The 21236-nt window shown below is 38.9% G+C and overlaps 1 protein-coding gene across 5 annotated transcripts in view; it reads right to left on the reverse strand.

Moving 5' to 3' along the window:
• The window catches only part of mgat5 (alpha-1,6-mannosylglycoprotein 6-beta-N-acetylglucosaminyltransferase), a 117010-nt gene that overhangs the window by 52955 nt on the left and 42819 nt on the right, over positions 1-21236 (reverse strand). For all 5 annotated transcript variants that reach the window (XM_052033299.1, XM_052033210.1, XM_052033372.1 and 2 more), the window contains 5 exons: positions 19318-19394; positions 4271-4360; positions 3962-4033; positions 1732-1890; positions 1420-1589 (listed from right to left, as the gene is read on the reverse strand). In XM_052033299.1, coding sequence (XP_051889259.1) covers positions 1420-1589; positions 1732-1890; positions 3962-4033; positions 4271-4360; positions 19318-19394 — 568 coding nt within the window. The remainder of the gene's footprint in view (positions 1-1419; positions 1590-1731; positions 1891-3961; positions 4034-4270; positions 4361-19317; positions 19395-21236) is intronic.

The raw sequence follows: 21236 nt of genomic DNA on the forward strand, positions 1-21236 counted from the left end.
GTTCTACTTAAACTCACAGAAACGAGAGCTTCCAATACACTGTGTGGACTTTCTAGCTAAATAGAGAGCAGAGAGTCTGCAGGAAACTCAGAGGAGAGTATACAAATTATGATTAAACTTCTTCAAAACAAATTTTTTAATTTTAAGACTTGAAAATTGCTGAATTTCTTTGGGAAATTAGTTTAAAGACAGACAATTAAGTACTTTGTAAGCACAAAGGATACAAATTTTGTCTGACTCTTGTTATTATGAATCCAAGATTTATTTGGTATTGTTTCATTCCAGTAACTGGGCCTTTGACAAGGTTTCATGGAATTTTAAATTTTTTTGTTGCAACCATATCCAGGGCCATAGTAATTGTAACAATAGAAAGTCTGCATAACATTAATTCACACAACATCTCAAAGATTACTGCTAGAATAAATAAGAGCTCATTTACAAAATAATTTCCAGAATGATATTAATAAAATGTAAACTAGTAATTAACTAGAACATCTTTTTTTTTAAAAAGCTGAAGTGCACACAGAGTAAAAGTGAAGTTACAAAACAAAATATAAAGCTCTGTCACAGAAATCCACCAGTTTTCAATGTAACCTCAGGCAGGGTTTGGGCAATTACAAACATGTACAGCGAAACTCCAAATATCCAGCGAGTCAGAAGGAGAGTGCAGGAAGTGGGGCCTAGCGAGTGGAAGGGGAGCACACATTAGAGGGCGAGCCAGATACCAAACCATTGGGATTTTTAATTGTTCGGATGGTGGATTACTGTTGGTCAGAGGTGAGCACAATATATTTGAAAAAGGTCTTCGAATAGTCTACATTTTGTAATTCTGTATACTGTAAACAAGACTGCCAGTAGGACAGTGTACAGAAGGATTACACAGCATTCAACTAGTTGTTTTACTTTCAGTATAAATGTACATGACCGTACTCTACAAAAAGAGCTAGACCACATAGATTAAATGAATGGAAATAGCAACACTATTGCACTTTAATTTCAAATGTTTACAAGAGCATTTCAGCTTCTCCTTCAAATGCAGGTTACAATTGGAATAGCCTATCTTAGAGAACATACGGATATACTCAGCAAGTTAGGCAGCACTCGATTAAGTTAACATTTTAGGTCAATGAGCTTTCATTTGCAAAGCTCTGAAGAAGTCTTCAAACTGAAATGTCAACCTTCTCTTCACAGGTGCAGGTTGACCTGCTGAGTATATCTAGCATTTTCTGTCTGTATTTTATATTTCTATTATCTGCAGTTTGTTTCTTTTATTGGAAGATGTCCCACAAAATCTTCTCTGCAGTGTTACCAGTACTAGAAAAAGTATATTTTTAAACTTAAAAATCATCTTAATAATATCATTCCTCAATTTGCACATTTTGGCTTTAATACAGCACTAATTAAATTCAATTTCCTTACTCTTTTAATTCAGCCAATGAAGCAGAAATCCGAATGTCATGGCCCAATAGGTAAAGAGTTGTAATCAAATCACTCCATTGCACTAATTCACCAAGGGGGCCACCACTGAAAGCATTCTCCGCTATCTTAAATCCCGATTCCTTTGTTAAAAGTCCAAGATGAATAAGAATCTAAAAGTGTAAAGATACACATTATTGTAGAAGGCATGCTACTTCTGATCTTTAGAAATGTTGTATTTCTCTGCCTTGCAATTTGCAAACAAATCAGTATTATAACATATTACCAAACTTCAGGGAACTAGGGTGAGCTGACCTTTTTACGTTTGTTTTCTAGATTTTGTTTCTCCGCAAGTGATTTTACAGCCTCAATCCAAGCACTTGCCATTCGATTTATCCTCAATCGCATCCATCGAAATTCATCGTGTGCAGACATAATTTTAAAGAGGTAATTAAAATCTGTTCGAATTTCAGCCTGCAATAAACATTTTAATTGTTCACTTCAATTTGAATAGTCGTAGTTTTGTATCATTCAGAACACCTTTTCTAACTTCATATGCTCTCAGATTCTGAGATAATTAGCATGATATAATCAGAGGCAAATTTGGATCTATCAAATATAATAAGTTCAATCTTTCCCAATAATTTCAGATAATGAATACTCATTATTTGATACAAAGTCTTTCTGTGCAAAATATTACGAAATAGGAATCATCTGATTGCACATTTTGCATATCAAATGTTTGGCCACGTATGACAGGCACCAAAGCTTGCAAATTCATTGAGAAAGTTCCTCCCCCAGAGTATAGAATGCCTGTGCTGCATCTGAAATGGCATCTTTTGCTTTAAATTATAGGTGACAGTGATTTTTTTTTGTCTACATCTTAGCAATCTACATGAAGCAATGTGCCCATGATATGCAACTGAAATATTCCACTCTTGCCAAGAAAAGCCTGTTGTACAGAAGTTTAATATAGCTTTAATCTTCACAGCTAACTATTCGCTTCTAGGTATAGACTACAAATACTTCTGCAACAGTTCACAATTCTACTTTGATATCCTTCAGGCCATTGCAGATTTCCTATTTAAAACCAGGTATGCCATTGTATAACTAAAAGGTTGTCTGATTGATGCTTTCCACCCACCATCCTTTAGAAAGGCTGAAAAAAATCATGCCCATAAAGACATTCATAGCTGCAAATGAAAAAGTACACTAACAGATTTTGTACAAACATGTAAAAGGTGACTATGAAGTAACAATATTTTTAATCACAAAATTAATTTAAAACAGAAAAGGGAACAGAGACAATAACTGTTTTACTATGTACCTTTTAAATACAGTACTCAAACAAAGAACCCAATCTTGGGAAACAGCTCTTTCATGCCATTTTATGAAGGCAATTAGATTACCAAGTGCAGCAGTCATGAGGACTGCAGAAACTGTCATATTTTAATTATAGTCAAGTTATATTTATTCAACTTTTAATCAAGTAAACTAACTTCTATTCATATAGCATCTTTGATGTCCCTTTCAGAAGTAAAATCATAATCTCTCCATGTTAATTAAGGGATAAACACTGCCCAGGATACTAGGGATAATATCCTATTTTTTTGAAATAACACCATAGGATCTTTTGAATCCACCTGAATGACCAGATAAGGCCTCAGTTTAACATCTTATCTAAAAGACTATTTCCTACAAAACAGCAGTCCCTTAATATGCATCGTAGTATCAATGAGATTATTGTATTCTTGTCTGTGGACAGCCTGAGTGAAAGAACAGAGTGCTGTAACTAAGCTTTGGCTGAAATTACTAACTAGAAACTAAAATGCACATATTCAGCTTTGGCCAGTGGCCTTTCACTGAAAGCATCAGATTCTGCTGAATGATCCATCTTTCAAAGCTGATCATGGGCTTAATTGGGAAAGACAACCAGCACTTTGGGGAATGGTGACAATTGGGGAAAGATCATTAACTTGGTGCCAGAGGTGATGAGGGAGAAGGAAGAAGAGGAAAAAAATTAGCACAGCCCTTTTTGAAGGGTGGGATAGGCATGGGTCAGTGAAATGCTGGGCTCAGTGCCATATAATGAAGACAAACTTGCTTATTAGCAGGAATCCTGGATTGATGCTGTGCAAGCGAGACCATATGATGCAGTGCCCTATGATGTAGTCCAAGTGTCCTCACATTGCTCCAGAGGACTTGTGTGCAGAAAATGGCATGGAAGAGAGGGAGAGCGCACGCGAGAGAGAGAGCACGAGAGTGTGAGTATTAATTGACCACTATAAATTGTCCTTAGCATTTATGTAAAAGGTAGGATCTGGGAGGAGTTGTTTGGAGGATAAATTGGTGCATGTCTACTGATTATCCACCAATGGACTTGGTGGACTGAAGTGCCTGTTTCTGTGCTGTATGACCCTGCTTTCTATGTTCTTAAACTGCAAGTAACACGAAGCTTCACAACCAGACAGCACAACATTATACACCAATACATCATAGTGCATTGCAACAGGATGGGTCCGAGGCTTATTTAATCAACACTAACCACAGTTTGTTGGTCGGTCTCTTCCCGAGGACTCTTTGCTCTCCATGGCAGAGGAGGACACCAGTTTTCAACCTATACCATAAAGAAATACAAAATTAGCATGCATGGAGATGAGAAGTTTAAAATCTCAAAAATGGGGGTGGGAAAAAGGGCGAGAGAGATGTGTTATGGGAGGGAACATGCTGATTCTGTGCCATGTTTTGACATTTAAATTGCCCAAACTGCAGGTGTCTGCAGTAGGTTATGTATAATTGACAGGTCCATAGAACAAAAACATTTCATTTCAATGTAGGTAATACGGTCACTGACCTCACTGAGGTAAATAAAAAATGAGCATATGGACCCATCCACACCATAGCTGGCATAGCAGGAATCTGATCGCCACATAGTTTTCATCCACTGGAACAAAAAAAAAGGAGCCATAATTAAATACAAGTTGCCTAAAAGAAAAACTCAAATTTCTTTCTCTGCCACCCTCAAAGAGAAAGCATAATTCAACTTCATTTTTGTTCAGTGATGTATATCACCCAGCTCTGTAAAACATTAAAATTACTTGCCAATGAAAAGATACAGATAAAACAATCCTTGGTTTATCTGTGAATAGCAGTCTGAGAGACACCTGCGACTCCTTAAAAATTAGCTTTATCGAAATAATTGAAAGATTGTATACAAAAATTCCTAAGTTTGCTCATGCAAAATTGTACTTTGCAATATTCTCAGAGTTTATTTTGGACCTATATTCTAGAATTGCCTCTCTCCTCCCCCCCCCCCCCCCCCACATATATAGACAATTTCTTACAAGAATTAAATGGAACCAAAATCCACTATACCTTGGAATACAAGTTTTGGGTGATACACCAGTACATCGCTGCTAATTTACTGCATTGCCAAGCATAAACTTTAAACTGAATTCCTGTCTATTTATTTGAGTTGGCATAAAAGATCTTGTCCTATTATAGGAGATCCTGTTACCACCATAAAAATAGTGTTACTTATTCATTTACTACTCTTGCCATGTGCAAATTGTGGTATTTTTCTTCATAACAGAAATTTATCAACTGTTGCAATTTTTATGCCAATACCTTTACCTAAAATTCATTAACTTTAGTTATCTGTTAAAGTTTTCTGATTACGAAGTTTTGCTTCAAACTTATTCTCACACACATTTGCAATGTTTGTGTTTTTCTGGTTGCAGGCTTGAGAAATGCAATACAAATTCTGAATCTATGCAAATATACAAATTTTGTGATTGAACAAAAATGCAAAATACTTCAGCAAATTACAAAGCAATTATTAAAGTGAGAAAATTAGAACTTCAAATTGAGCTCTCTTCAGAACTACAGAATTCTACAGTGAAAGCTTGCCTAAAAGTGGATAGGTAGGGGAAGGGTCTATATGATCCAGGTACAGGACTACAGATGAAGCCAAATAATGATCAGTGTGGGGCATTTAAAATGTGTGGAAATGGGTAATTCTGAAGTGTGTCCAAGTGCGGCACAGTAGCATAACTGTTAGCATAACGCTATTACAGTGCTAGCGGTCAGGGTTCAATTCCCACTGCTGTAAGGTGTTTGTATATTCTCCCTGTGACTGCATGGACTCCCTCCAGGTGCTCTAGTTTCCTCCCACATTGCAAAGACATATGGGTTAGTACGTTAACATGGGTGAAATTGGGTGGTGCAGACTCGTTGGGCCAGAAGGGCTTGTTACCGTGCTGTATAAAAGTTAAAAAAAAGTTAATTTTTCTTCCTGAATAGGAGATATACATTTTTAAAAAATCAACTGTTTTAAAGCCACTGAAGAGAAAACCTGTGGCATAAAAATGAGCTCTTAGTCCCTTGCACTAGCTGTGCATATTGTAATTGTTGCAAAGTTGGATTTGATTTACATGAATTTCAGGAAGTACCACCATGTGCAGCTGCTGTGGTATTTCACCCAACTGCAAGTAACCAAGGACAAATTCTTAATACGATGTCCTTAAGAAATAACATCTGTAAATTGCTTTTAAGAGCTACAAATCTTACTGACTGCAGCATACAGGTCAGAAAATTCCCACTGGACAAAATGTGGATATTTGTTAATTTTAATTATGGCAATATATCAAATGCAAACAAAGCTTAATACAATGTTCTACTGTATTGTAGATGATAGAGTTGAGAACTGTAGTAGATCAAATAACCAATTTAATTCTTTGTTATTGCAAAACGTGTCAACAATTATTAACAACCTATACAGGACTCCCCTGGTTAACAAACAGATTGGGCTGCTAATAAACCCATTGTCATGCAAATTACATATAGCCTCAGGTACAATACACTGTTCACTCTCCTGGGGAATACCACCTATCATGGATGACAAGTCAGAAGCTGGTCAAATTCATCCCAATAAGGATGCAATAAATTAAAAGTAAATACCACTTGTTTTGATGACCCGAAACATCCACAGTGAATCTTGCAAGTCATTCATCCAATGTCATTGTTGCTACAAAAATAAGTGCAGTTGCTCAAGAACTTTTCTTTTTGATCATTTTAATAGATTCATGGATTCCTTCCCGATAACCTCATTAAAAAGACCATTAAGTGAGACTGGTTTTCTTAGACCCGTGTTTGAAAGTTTCCAGATGTGTTCCCTCATTGTAGCAAACAATGAGGCGGCATGGTAGTGTAGCGGTTAGCGCGATGCTATTACAGCACCAGCGATCGGGGTTCAATTCCCATCGCTGTCTGCAAGGAGTTTGTACATTCTCCCGTATCTGCGTGGGTTTCCTCTGGGTGCTCCAGTTTCCTCCCACATTCAAAAGACGTACGGGTAGGTTAATATGGGTTTAAAATGGGCGGCACAGGCTCATTGGGCCAGAAGGGTCTGTTACCACGCTGTAAATAAAATTTTAAAAAACCTTTTAAATTACAAATTAAATAAAACCCTTCATTGTAGTGAAGATTTTTTTCATAAGTGAATGTTCACTAACAGGGATACACACATATAGATGCATCACAGTTCTGTCTCCAGAAAGCTTTTGATAAGATGTCACATCAAAAGGTTATTAGGGAACATAAAAGCTCATGGTGTAGGAGATAACATACCAACAGGAAGAGAAGATTGGCTGGCTAACAGGTAACAGAAGTTTGGCACAGCAAGAAAAAAAACCTGCAGATACTGTAAATCCAAAAAAGGAAAACCTGGAAGCACTTGCAGGCCAAGCAGTATCCATGGAGAGAGAAACAAAAGTCAATATTTCATATCAATGACCCTTGATTACAAATTAAAATGCATTTTTCCCTCCATTTTCAAGTCGTACAAAGGGAGTGTGTGGGGAGCAAATAGAGAAAACAGATGGAAATATATGATAGGGTGGAGACCATAGTTGTCATGGGAATCATTGTCTTAATTTAATATTTAAAGTAAAATTTGAAGAGAAATAAAAGGAGTAGCATGGTTAATAAGGGATAAACTGGCACGGATTTGCTAAAGCCAATTCATGTGCAACTAATCTTGAGGCCTCTAATGGAATGAGAGAGATGCATCAAGTCATAGAACCACAGCATGGAAACAGGTGTTTGACCATGTCCATGCCGACCAATGGGGACCTATCCCTATTGATCCCCTCTACGCCTAGGTGATTTAACTGCTTGTCTAGGCAATTAAATGCAGTCAGAAACACTGCTTCCACCAATCTCTCAAGTATTCCAGGTACTCACCACTCTGGGATAAGTTCTCCTCAGATCCCCTCCAAATCTCTTCCCCTTGCCCTAAATCTATATCCTCTAGTTTTACCAGTCTCTGGCATGGAGAAATGTTTCCTGCAGTCTACTCTAGCCATACCCCTCAATTTTATATACCTCAATCATGTACAATGAAGTTAGAGGAAAGAAACCTGCCATCATTAGCTGGTCCGGTCAAGATCCATCAGCATCCGATTTTCTATAAAATGGGCTGAACAATCCACCTCATTATATTGTAATAAAGCAGCCTACTCAGAATTGACAAAGTCATGGAATTCAGGCCTGCCAATTTGCTCCCAGCCCAGTCAACCAAGTCATCCTTGCTAACTCTGGGCACTGCCACCTAAACTGGGAGTGTTGATCCACAGACTGATCATACAACAGCCTGACACTGTTGTACTTGCAGGATCATGACTTACCGATAAAGTGCCAGATTCCTTCATCACAATCCCTGCATACATCTCCTCTCATTGGCAGTTCAGAGCCTCGCCTAGGGGTGGATGGCAGCATGGTGGAGTATAGGCAGGAAGGAAGAGACTTGGGAGTTCTCAGCATTGATTCCATATCCAATGAAGTGTCATACCATCAGATCAAACAGAGGCAAGGAAACATTCTCCTGATTATAACTAAATGTTCTCTCAACTGATGAAGCAGTGCTCTCTCATGTTTGAGCAACATGTGGAATAATACTTTGAGGGACCTCAATGTGCATCACTGAGATGGCTTGGTAGCACCATCACTGATCAAGTCCTGAAGGATATAACTGTCAGACTGGGTCTGTGACAGGTAGTGTGTGAAACAGCATGAGGGATAAACTTACTTGCTCTCATCTGTGGCAGGTACATCTGTGCATAATAGCATTGGTAGAAGTGTAGAGACAAAAGTTTTCACACTGAGGATGTTCCATGTTATGTGGTGCTACAATATGATGAATTGGATACACTCAAAACAGGTATGACAGCCCAAAACTGGCAGATAGAGGCATATTGGACCAGCTGAAATATACATCACAATCTGTGGAAGTGGGACATTGACAGAGGTAGGTAGCAAAGGATTAATTGACATATTCAGAGTCAACAGTGCATGCCTATTTTCTCAGAATACACAAGGCTTTGGGACAGGGAGGATAGATAGAACAAGAGATAGTGACACATCTGGCTTCTAGAGGAAGACAAGTAGAAATTACCAGCCTCTGAAATAGATGGCCCTGTGGGAAGACAAAAGGACTCACGGCATGTTCCCAAGATGATTAATCTCTGCAGAAATGCAAGGAAAGGTGGAAGTCTGTAACACAGATGGTTACAGGTGGAACGTTACTTAGAATAACATGCATGTTGGGCATAAATGGCCTCTGGAGAGATGTGAATAGTAACAGAAACTTGAGGCCGCTTGATATTGGCTAGAGGCAGAAGTTTCCAACGTACCTAATGAATATGCAGGGTAAGTGATGACAGAAGTGGCTTAGCAAGCAACTTCTTGCTTCAGGATCAGTTAACAGATGATAACAGGATCTACAATGGAGTTGTTGTACATCATTTTCAAAAGGTGAGTAAAAATGTCATGCTTGGTACAAATCAGAGTGAGTGTGCGAACTGTGCATTTGAAGTGAGTGGCCCTTTTGTCTCCTGCAGCAGGTGGAATAAATACTTCTGTCTGAGCCAAATATGGATTAGTGAAAGTGACTTTTTTGCTCCACATTAGTCAACTCATGGGTCATTACAACATATCAAGCCAGGAAATCAACCCTGCTTTAATGAAGCTACAAAAAGCCATGGTGGGAGTAGTACCAGACATACCAAAAAATGAGGCACTCATCTGATGGTAAAAAAAACTGCAACACAGGACATGTACTAACCAGCAAAAACTGCATGCAATAGGGAAAATTAAATGATCTCATAACCAACAAATCAGATTGAAGCTCTGCAGTTCTATCATATCCAGTTGTGAATGGTGATGGACAATTAATGAGTTGATGGAAGAAGGCTCAGAGAGCATCCCATGTTCAAAGACAGCAGGGAAAAGCACAAAGGCTGAGGCATTCGCAACCAGCTTCAGCCAGAAGCATCAAGAAAATGATCCACCCAGGCTTCTCCTGAGATTCCCAAAGATCACAGAAGCCAGATCTTAAGCTAATTTGATTCACTCCATATCTGATAAACATTTGAGAGCAATGAAAATGGCAAAGATGAGACCAGACAACATCCCAGTTGTATTGAAGACCTTTGTTCTAGAACTTGCTGGATATTTAGTGAAGCTGTTCTGGGGCACTTACAACAATGGCATTTCCCTGACAATGTAGAAAATTACGTACATCATGCACACAAGTAAACAGAACAAACCCAATCCCCCAGTAAACATAATCTGCTCTCAATCATCAATGCAAGGTTTTAATCAACAGCTGTGATATTGGTATCCCATCCAAGATTAGAGAGTGAACACATGGCCAAAGAAACATTTGGGAAAAGAATTCTGTTCAACAAGACTGTGTCCAGTATTATGTCAGGAAGGAATTGTACCAATGGGAAGTGTCTTGCCTGAAATGGGCTATGACCAGGGCCCCAGCAGAAATGATCAGAGTCACACGAGTTTAAACAGTTAAATGTGAGGAAATGCTTTTGGTTGCAGGGGGTGGGGGGGGTGGAATAAAAGACTACATGACAAAGATATTTAGAAAATAGAAATCCATTGGATTAAAGGAATGGTGATAAACCAGTTACAAAATTGGCTAAAAATCTGAAACTTTGTCAGAGCCTCAATAGTTTTGTACCCTAACAGACTGGAATACAACTCATCAGGCCCTGTGAATTTATTCACCTTTAATCTACTAAAACATTAATACCTCCTCCTTTTGAATGGTAAATCATTCTAGAATTCCACTGTCCTCCTCTTCAAATTCTTCAATTACAATTGTCCAGTAGCAAATTGTAGATGCTGTGCAACTCTCAGCAAGTTCCTGGTTTTCCTTCAAGGTTTTACCCTACACACAAACTGAATCATGTCCTAATTAATCAGCTGCAATCAAAAAGAATGGCAGAGATCACTGCAGACCTGGTGTGGTTGTTACATCTTTTCCAGCACTATTCCTTAGATGATACTGCTGGTACAGCCTTTCCTTCTCTATAACCATGAATTACTTTTCTTTAAATCCAACACTGTCACTTAGTCATACAGCACAGAAACACTCCCTTCAGTTCATCATGTCTATGTGGACCATCTATACTAACCTCATTTGTTTCATAGCCAACCATGCCTTGGCAATTCTAGTCTTTCCAGTTTATCCTCAAAACTGAAATATTCCATCTCAGGCAACATCCTCGTTGTCTCTCTAGTGCAATCACATTCTTCCTATAGTGTGGTGACCTAAATATTCCAGTTGCTGCTTACCAACATTTTAAGGCTGTGCTAAGATCTTCCTGCATTTATATTTTATGTCCTGGCTAATGAAAGCAAGAATCCCATAAGCCGCCTTCACAGCCTTATATACTTGTGCCGCCATCTTTAGGGTATTTTGGACGTATCAATCCTAGCATTCATGGTATTTGCTCTACCCTTATTAAATCCTCCACCCCACCCCCCAAATGTATCACCTCACACTTATTAGGATTAAATTCCATCTGCCCGTGTCCAGTCGACCAGCTGATCACTATCATTCTGTTGCCTACCACTAACCTCCTCACCATCAATTTTCATGTCATCTGCAGACTTACCAATTATATTTAAATCCAAGTCATTAATGTATATAATAAATACTATGTGACCTGAACTTTTAGACCAGTTTCCCATATGGGATCCTGTCAAAGGCCCTACTGAAGTCTATCTTGACTACATTAACCTCACTGTCCTCATTTTGTTATCTCTCTTACAAACTCAATCTAATCAGAAAGATTTAAATAACTCCATCAGGGCCCCAACAATTTTCTCTTGCCTTCCATTGCAATTTGGGGTAAATCTTTTCAGGCCCTGGGGATTTACTTTTCCTTTCATGTTCCCCACAACTACTTCTCTTTCTTGGTACAATGTTTATTACTTTGTCAGCATGCACAACCTTCAGAGCTAACTTATAAATCAAATTCATGCAACAGGGCACTTGCTAACCCTCTGTTATTCTTGCAAAATAGTCACTGTTGAGGATGCAAGATCAGTCTTCCGGAGAGTGAACCCACAGAAAGCATCTGGCCTGGATGGTGTCCCTGGCTGCGTCCTCTGATCCTGTGCAGTTTAGCTGGCAGGGGTATTTGCAGGCATTTTTAACCTATCCCTACTTTAATCGGAGGTTCCTACCTGCTTTAAGACCACTATCATCCAGGTAACCAAAGAAAAACAAGGTAACATGCCTTAATGGCTACTACCCAGTGGCTTTAACATCCACCATCATGAACTGCTTCGAGAGACTGGTCATGGCACACATTAACTCCAGCTTCCCAGAAAACCTTGACCCACTGCAATTTGCCTACTGCCGAAACAAGTTTATGGTGGATAATATTTCCCTGGCCCTACACTCATCACTGGAGCATCTGGACAGTAAAGACCCCCCCTGTTAGACTATTGACTACAGGTCCGCCTTCAATACAATAATTCCAAGCAAACTCATCACCAAACTCCAAGACCTGGGAGTCAACACCTCCCTCTGCAACCGGACCCTTGACTTCCTGACCAACAGACCGCAATCAGTAAGGATAGGCAGCACCTCTGGCACAATTATTCTCAACACTGGTGCTCCACAAGGCTGTCCTCAGCCCCCTACTCTACTCCCTATACACTCATAACTGCATGGCCAAATTCTGCTCTAACTCCATCTATAAGTTTGTAGATGACACCACCACCGTAGTGGGCCAAATCTCAAATAATGATGAGTTGGAGTACAGAAAGTAAATAGAGAGCTTCAAGTTCCTAGCAGTGAACATCACCAATAGCCTGCCCTGGTCCAACCAATTAGATGCCACTGCCAAGAAAGTTCACCAGTGCCTCTTACTTTCTCAGGAGGCTAAAGAAATTTGGCATGTCCCCTTTGACACTCACCAACTTTTATTGATACACCACGGAAAGCATCCTATCTGGATGCATCAGTGTGGTATGGCAATTGCACTGCCCGGGACTGCAAGAAATTGCAGAGAGTTGTGGACACAACTCAGCACATCATGGAAACCAGCCTCCCCTCCAAGGACTGTCTACACTTCTCGCTGCCTCGGTAAAGCAGCCAGCATAATCAAAGACCCCTCCCATCCAGGGCATCCTCTCTTTTCCCCTCTCGCATCAGGCAGAAGATACAAAAGCCCGAATGCATGTACTATCAGGCTCAAGGACTTATATCCTGCTGTTATAAGACTATTGAATGGTTCCCTAGTATGACAAGATGGACTCTTGACCCCAATCTACTTTATGACCTTGCACCTTGTTGTCTACCTGCAGTTTCTCTGTAGCTGTGACACACTACTCTGCATTCTGTATTGTTTTACCTCGTACCATCTCAATGCACTGTGTAATGAATTGATCTGTATGAACGGTGTGCAAGACAAGTTTTGCATATCAGTACAAGTGACAAAAACAAATCAATTCCAAACCCAAAATATCACAAACATAGGGAGAACTGCAAAGCCTCTCAATGAAAAAGTGTTATCAGCAATATAGGTAAGGATGGTATGTTACATTGGATGGAGCTGCCATTCACAGAAGAATCTCACTTGCTGCAATATACACATATCCACTTGCACACTGTTGTCACATATTTACCATGGATTCACAATTATTATATGTTAACTACATTACACTGCTCCTTATCCAACTCTTTATAAATGATTTGGGCTATGTGACTGCATAAACTAAGGAACAGGAACATACAAAAAAATACACCAGTCACACTTGGTCTTCTAAGTAGCAACATTGAGATCTCTGCTCTATACATCAAGTTAGAACTGTCTGTATGAAGTTGCAAGTACAGCTGTCAAATGGTTTAATCAGAAAGCTGGCTTGTATCCTAATTTTAATGAAAAACAGCAGAACTATTAAATAAACGATGTGTGTATCAATAATTGCTCGGTAAACTTCCAAAGATTGTGAATCAATTTAACATTAGCTTGTGAGGATTGTCACGCATGATGTTGGTATTCAGCCAACCACCTGTAGTCAAGTTATGGATGCTGCAGCTGTGCTGCCCTTGAAAGACTATTTGGTACTCATGGTCGCAACTCCAATATATCCACACACACACAGATCTGTTGAAGCAAAGTATTGGACAGACTGGAAGACTGAATAGAGAAATTTCAGCTGGATCACTGTCTCCTACTATCTTCACAAACCTATCATGCCTGTTGATCTGTGACAGCAGTGGAAATAAATTTTTCTTCTCTGGAAAACAGCATCTCTGTACCTTTCCTACCCTTTAACTGCTGGGTTGGTCCAATGCAGCTGGGCCCAAGATCTTACATGTTACTAACACAAGAACCTAAAGACACATAAATAAAAACAAAATGCAAGTCACTGAAAATGGTAAAATTATTGCAAGTCGATTTGAAACTTGATATGATAACGAAAACCCAAAATCTAGAAGAAAATAATAAGTTTCTGGTTTAAGTAAATAAAATTTGGAATTCAGTTGAAGGATAAAATAGAAGAGTAAAATTTGTTATATGTACAGAACCTCTATTAGACTATACTTGGATTACTGTGAACTGTTCGTTTACACACACAATCATAAAAGATAGGAAGATGCACAAGAACAATTGAGGGGTCATCTCCCTTGAGAAAGACTTTAGACTAAAATTCTTGTCTAGAAAAAAGTGGGGTATAGAAACATCTAAGTTAACCCTACTGACAATGAATAGAAACAGGCACCATCTGAAATGATTGCTAATGCATGCTTTGTCATCTGAAGGCCCCAAACTGTTTGCACATGAACTGTAACCACAACTGATCCATCCTAGTTTCTAACTGATCTTCTTGTTCAGCCTGCCCACTGGGCCCTAATCTTGCCAATCTCCTTCCCATACAGTTTACCCACCCAGTTTTGAGAACATTGATTTTGCCACTGGATCAGCCTTCACTGAATGTCCATTTGCAAGAAAAAAAGGCCTTCGCTGTCTAAAATTTTTGTGGACATCATGTCCTTGATAGAAATCTGAATAGTGGATGATGACAGCTTCTTCCTATATGAAGCCTCCCATCTTGCCATACATTTCACAACTAGCCCCGTGCGCAGTGTCAACTTGGTCTTGTGGCTCTCACCATCTCCAGCTCGTTTGAAATTGCTGTTCACCATCACCCAAGTATAATTTCTTTTCAAAATAAAGATTTTCATCATTTTTCTCCCCCAGCTTCTATACTGGAGTGACTTATTATCATCAGTGATTTCCACCTCGATTTCAATTCAGCTGGCTCTGTATTCTGAATTCATGCCTGCTTATTTGCTATTTTATTTCTCCCTCCATGTAAACTCCCTTACCCATATTCTTAGTTACCCATTTGTCCCTGCCGTCTTGTGTGGCCTTGACAATCTTGAGCTAAATCAGTAGAGGCATCTCTAATCACTTCCTTGTATTGCTGTTCACCCACATCCCAACTCTTCGTCCAATACTCATTTTAGTAAAATCTCTCCTGATTTGCCTACATTTTGACTTTCAAAATCTGAACTAGCTGTCTTGCATTCAAATCTTCCTGCTGCTCCTGTGCTTGTCCCCAGTTTGGATATTCTGGGTCCTCTTCCAGTCTGGCTGTTCCTTCAGTAGCTAGCCTCCCTTGCAGTTCTGTTAAGTCCAATCCTTACAGACTCAAACCAGTTGTCCACTGACCATTCATCTGTTCACTGTCAGATCTGGCTGGACCACACAAAGCATTATTGTATGTTGCTGTTGTCTGCCAAAATTCCATCTTTGTATCTAGTGACAGGGACAAGGAGAAAACAGAAAATCCTGTCTATGGTCTCTGTTACTCCATTCCTTCCCCTGGATCATATCAAACATCTAACATTTTCCTCCAGATGGTCACAAATTCTTTTCAGAGTGGTGGGTATTATGGAATGATCTGCCAGAGGAAGCTGTAGAGGTATAAAAGACATTTGGACAGGTATGTGGATAAATGTTTAGAGGGATACAGACCAAACACAGGCAAATGGGACTAGCTCGGATAGACATGTTGGTCCACATGGATGAGTTGGGCTGAAGGGCATGCTTCTGTGCTGTAGAACTCTTACCCTTGTCTTTCTCTAGTTTCTCTCCTACCTTTACTCATGCCCTCTGAGCTCATCTTTCCCAAGACCCATCTTCCACTAAGCTACTGGCTCTTTCACCTTCATTGCCACTTTCCAAAAACCTCCGATACTTCCATCTTTGGAAATTACCCCATCTTTAATTGCCCCCCCTTCGTCCCAATAATTCTTAATATTGAACACTCAAGTTCATGCTCATGTTTCTTGGAATTCCTTGACTGAGTCACTCCAATCAGTTTCCACCTGTGCAATGACACCAAATTAGTTTTAACTGATCACCCTGTGCAATTATGGCAAAAGAAATCTATTCCTCCTTGTCCTATCTGCAACACAGTTGAGCACATTATCTCACTCCTCTGCCACCCCGGGACTTCAGAGTTGTGAATCTTTACCATTTTCCAACCCCAAGGGCAACAGATGATCCAATTACTAAAATGTACTTAAGGTTCACATCAGTAGATTTTTAGGTGTGAAGGGATGTGGGAATAGAGTAGCAACAGTTGAGGTAGAAATCTTCCTGCACACCTGGGGATTAGTATCTAAATTGGGAATTGCTTCACAGATTGCTCAAGCAACATCCTATTGTTGTGGTATTCATAAATTGTATCCTATAGTCAACATCAAAAACATAAAATGGACAGAGGGAAATCAGGGTAAGAAATGGGTATCCAAAAGAGTAGGCAAGTGCAGAAGTAATTTCTTATCCTGAGCACCCTCTGCCTGTTTGCTGTGATGTTGGCTGTACTCAACATGGGAGACTGCAGAGAGTGACAACACTTTAAAAGCTGAGTGATCTAGACCATTGCACTAATGGACAAGTTGCGTGGGCAACGGAGTGAATGGGGAAACAGGTACCAAGGAACTAGGAAGGAAGCTTAAATGTAGAATGTCAAAGATAATAAATTCTAGATTAGTTGAAATGCTACATGCTAGTGAGGTTAAAAATAGAAAGATAAGCAGGATCAGTGACTTGAGGAATGTTTGCAAAGGGGAGGATTTCAAATTCTTTAACTGATTAGTTATAACTAATCACCCAGTGCAATCATGGCAAAAGAAATCTATTCCTCCTTGTCCTATCTGCAACACAGTTGAGCATATAAGAGAGAAAAATGGTGCATAAAGTAGTGAGAATGTTGGATAGCACTAAAGAAACAAGTAGGCAACAGTGGAGTAAAGAATACTAAAACAAGTTTAGAATGCACAAAGTCACCAGGCAGTTTGAAGGAGGTTGAAGGAGATTGACAAGCTGCACATTTCTTGGGCTTCACAAATAGAGAGTTTCCTTATTATCCTTCTCATAAGTGGAAAAGTCTTACTGATCCTTCATAAAAGCTCTGGATAGACAACGTCTAGAATATTTCATCCTTTTCAGGACACACACTTCAAGGAGGTGTAATGAATTGACCTGTACAATCGGTTTGTAAGACAAGCTTTTCACTGTACCTCGGTACAAGTGACAATAATAAACCAATACAAAGATCCTTTAGAGCGAACAGAGAGATTTACCAAATGTTTCCAAGTGAAACTGGCACAGGAAAATTGCAACCAAAAGTTAACAGGTAAAAATCATAAAGGAAAAGGATGCCTTTAAAGAGGAGACATTTCAGATACAGTTGAGGCATCTACTAAGATGGGCAGAGGAAGAATAAACCAATCCAGAGTACTTTTGATGATGAACGAGATAAAAGAGGATGACAAAACAAAAAGGACTGTGTACAAAAAGTGTACGGTTGTAGATACTACCAAGAACCAGGCTGATTACAAAAATTAGAAGGGGAAGTAAAAATTAAGGGTGGCAAAGAGCTTAAATGATTAGCTGTCAATATAAATGGAAATCCACTCATTTCTGTAGGTACTTAGGTTGAACAAGAGTAGTACATGGAGGAGCAAGGCCCATTAAAGACAACTGGTAACTTATACATGGATACTGAGGGAACTGTTAAGGTAGAAAGAGGATGTTTCCAGAGTAATAATGAAAGGAGATAGTCAAGACATTGGATATGTTAAAAACTAATAGCATAGAGTTATCAGAAAAGTTAGCTAAACAAAGTAGGTGAAGTCACTAGGACCTGGTGGGATGCATCCTAGGATTTTGAGAAAGGGAAGAAATTACAGGGGCACTGATTGTGATTCACCAGTGTTTGCTGGTGAAAGGGGCTGATATTAGAGGACTGAAGAGTAGCAAGTGTTACAGTAACAAATATTAAAAGGAAGCAAACATGAGCCCAGCAACTACTGGCCGGCAAGTTTAATATCATTGGTGGGAAAGATTTGAGCTTGAACAGAATTAGTCATCCAAAAGCTAAAGAATTTGTTAATGGCAAACTGAGTCTAACCAATCTGATAGAGCCTTTTGATCAGATACAGTTGAAGAGGGTACCACAGTCAATGTGGTGTCCATGGATTTTTGAACACATTTGATAAGGTGCCACATAACAGGCTTATCAGCAGAGTTGAAGTTAAAAAAGGGATATTGATAGCATAGATAGGAAGTTAGCCAAGTAACAGACAAGAGGGTTGGTGGTGTATGATTGTTTTTTTGGACTGAAGGAAGGCAAAAGTTTCTTCAGGGATTGATGTTGGGACAATTGCTTTTTTTGATGTATTAATATCCTGGATTAGGGATGCAAGTCACGATTTTTAAGTATACAGTTGATACAAAACTTGGCACTATTGCCAAGAGCATAGTGATAGATTATATCAACATATAAACAGATTGATAGAATGGACAGATGCAAGCCAGGTGAAGCTTAATGTCAAGAAACACCAGTTGATGCATTTTGAAGAATGGAGAATAAGGTATACACAGTTCCGGGCTTTATTATTGAGGCATAGAATATAAAAGCAGGGAAGCTATGGTGAGGACTTATAAAGAACTGGCCCAGTCTCAACTGGAGTATTGTGTTGCATTCTTCAAAGGCATTACAGAAGGCCCAAACAAGATACACAAGAGTGGTTCCTGAGACGAGTGACTACAGTTATAGATAGAGAGGCTGAGACTGTTTTCTTTGGGAAAGAGGCAGAGGAGAAATGTGATGGAAGTAAATAAAATGATGAGGGGTCTGAACAGAGTAATTAGTAAGAGATTATTCCCTTTGCTGGTGGGATCAAAGACTAGGAGGTCATAGGTATGAAATGAAGAGAATTAGTGATATCAGGAAAAACTAAATGCAGTCTGTGATTGGAATCTTGGTTGCAATGCCTGCAGATGTGGAGGAGGCAGGTCCCACTGTGGCCTTCAAGAGGGAATTGGATAAATATATGCTGGAAAAATATTGCAGGGAGAAAGGGTAGTTGGGTGGAATTAAAGAGCTGCTCTGGTTAAAAGCCATTGCAGACATGGGCTGAAAGGCCTCTTATGTTATAACCAATCTACGATTTAAAAATACATAATACTGGACACAGAACTAAATTTTCCACACATTTTGGATTACCTTCAATTTGCTCTCACAATGAGGGAAGCCATCCATAGGAGGCAATTCACACTGCTCCTGAGCACCATTAATTAGATCTGTGGAGACAGAAGAAAATGCTCAATTTAAACTAATGAGATGTGGGTGGGGGCTAAAAAAGTTCCATAGATTAATATAATTATCAAAATTAGTAACAATGACACAGCACCTCTGCACAGAAAATAGTAATTTTCTACACTCAAGAATGTCTGGATAATTGTTGTCTATGAGAATTGACATTCAAGGAAAGCAAATAATTCAGAAATTATTTAAAACAAAGTAACACCTTTAGAATAGTTATGACAATTAGCTACAGTCTGCTAACTTTGCACTTCTAACGTTATAGTTGTCATAATTACTATTGCCATTGTAAAGACACCAGCATATGAAAAAATAGATTGTCAGTGAATTAGGATAATTAAATGGTCAAGCATGCAATATATGCATCATAATACCACAATCTGTAAAAGCAAAAGATTAATTTTGAATTAACTTGGACAGAAGTGCATCAGTAACTTGTTGAATTGTCAAAATGTAGTTCATACAACTAACATTAAGCAGAGAGTTATGGATTAAAATCACATTCCTAGCACATACTTTAATTTCTGAAATAGAAATACAGAAAGAAATCAGCAAAACAAAAGCAAGCACAAAAGGGAATTATAGCAACTTTACCCCCCCCTCACTTTACTCATTTTCCAATGGTCATCCCCATCCCCCACCACCACCCCCCCCCCCCCCCCCTCACTTTACTCATTTTCCTATGGTCATCATCCCCCATCTCCACCCACCCCCCCGCCCCCGATTATTATGCACCTTTCAGTTTTTTTTCTTAGAACTGTGGGCCTACCTGCAGCTATAACAATGAAGATTCAAGCCCAATTGGAAGAACTGAAGGGGGTATGGGGGGCAGGGTAGGCAGATGGAATTAGATCATCAACTTAAAGCTCATGCATTTGTATTTTTCCTCCCATGTTATTCCATTTCTATTTCAGCCTAAAATTTAGATACACTTGCTGAAGAATGAAGTCAAAAAGCAAGGACAAAAAGAGAACAGTACAATAAGAGTAAATGACAATTTGCAATTGACAAATTATGGGCTTCAACAATAGTTCATAAATAGTGGCAGCCATCACTGTGTAGCTGCAAGATTAAGTTTGATGGAATAGATTAGGACAAGAGGAGCATCAGTTGGAAAGAAATACAATTCTATATAAATTTAAGATGTAGATAAGAGGATGTTTAAAAAATATTGTTAACTTTTTAAAAGTTATGTTCACTGCAACATAAAACCATGTAACAATTTTTACATCATCTTTCCATTTTTAAAACTTATGATCTGTTCAACTATGAGCAGTAGACACAAAGAAAACTCAATTTTTCTTAACTTATGAAGCTTCAAGCAATAATGAAATATCACAGTATCATTTTTGTACCCCTAACTGATGAACTTCAAACCCAGACTCATTGAAAGTATGATTACATTTTCTCCAATGTCATTACCAGCATCCTCTATTGTCAAGGATAATGTACTTGGAAAACATTGGAGCAAAAATAAGCCATGTAAATCCTCAAGTATTATCCATCTTTCTTCCCAATTCCTTTACGCTGACAAGGTCAGCATTTATTAACCATACCCAAATGCCTGTGATGGTAGAAGTGAGCCAGTTCTAGTGGAGATATTCCCACAAGTCAAATTATCAGGAAGAAGGTGGAGGACAAACTCAGAACAGATCATTTGCCAGATCAATACACTGAACAAACTAGGGAAAAGGCTACTTTAGGTCTGGTATTGTGCAATGCAAAAGGTTCCATTAATTATCTTGTTGTAAAGAGACCTCTTTGAAATAGTGTTTATAATGTGATAACATTTTATATTATTCAAAAACAATGTAGTTTGA

Source organism: Pristis pectinata, chromosome 1 (assembly GCF_009764475.1).
Source record: "Pristis pectinata isolate sPriPec2 chromosome 1, sPriPec2.1.pri, whole genome shotgun sequence".
Taxonomy (NCBI): Eukaryota; Metazoa; Chordata; class Chondrichthyes; order Rhinopristiformes; family Pristidae; genus Pristis; species Pristis pectinata.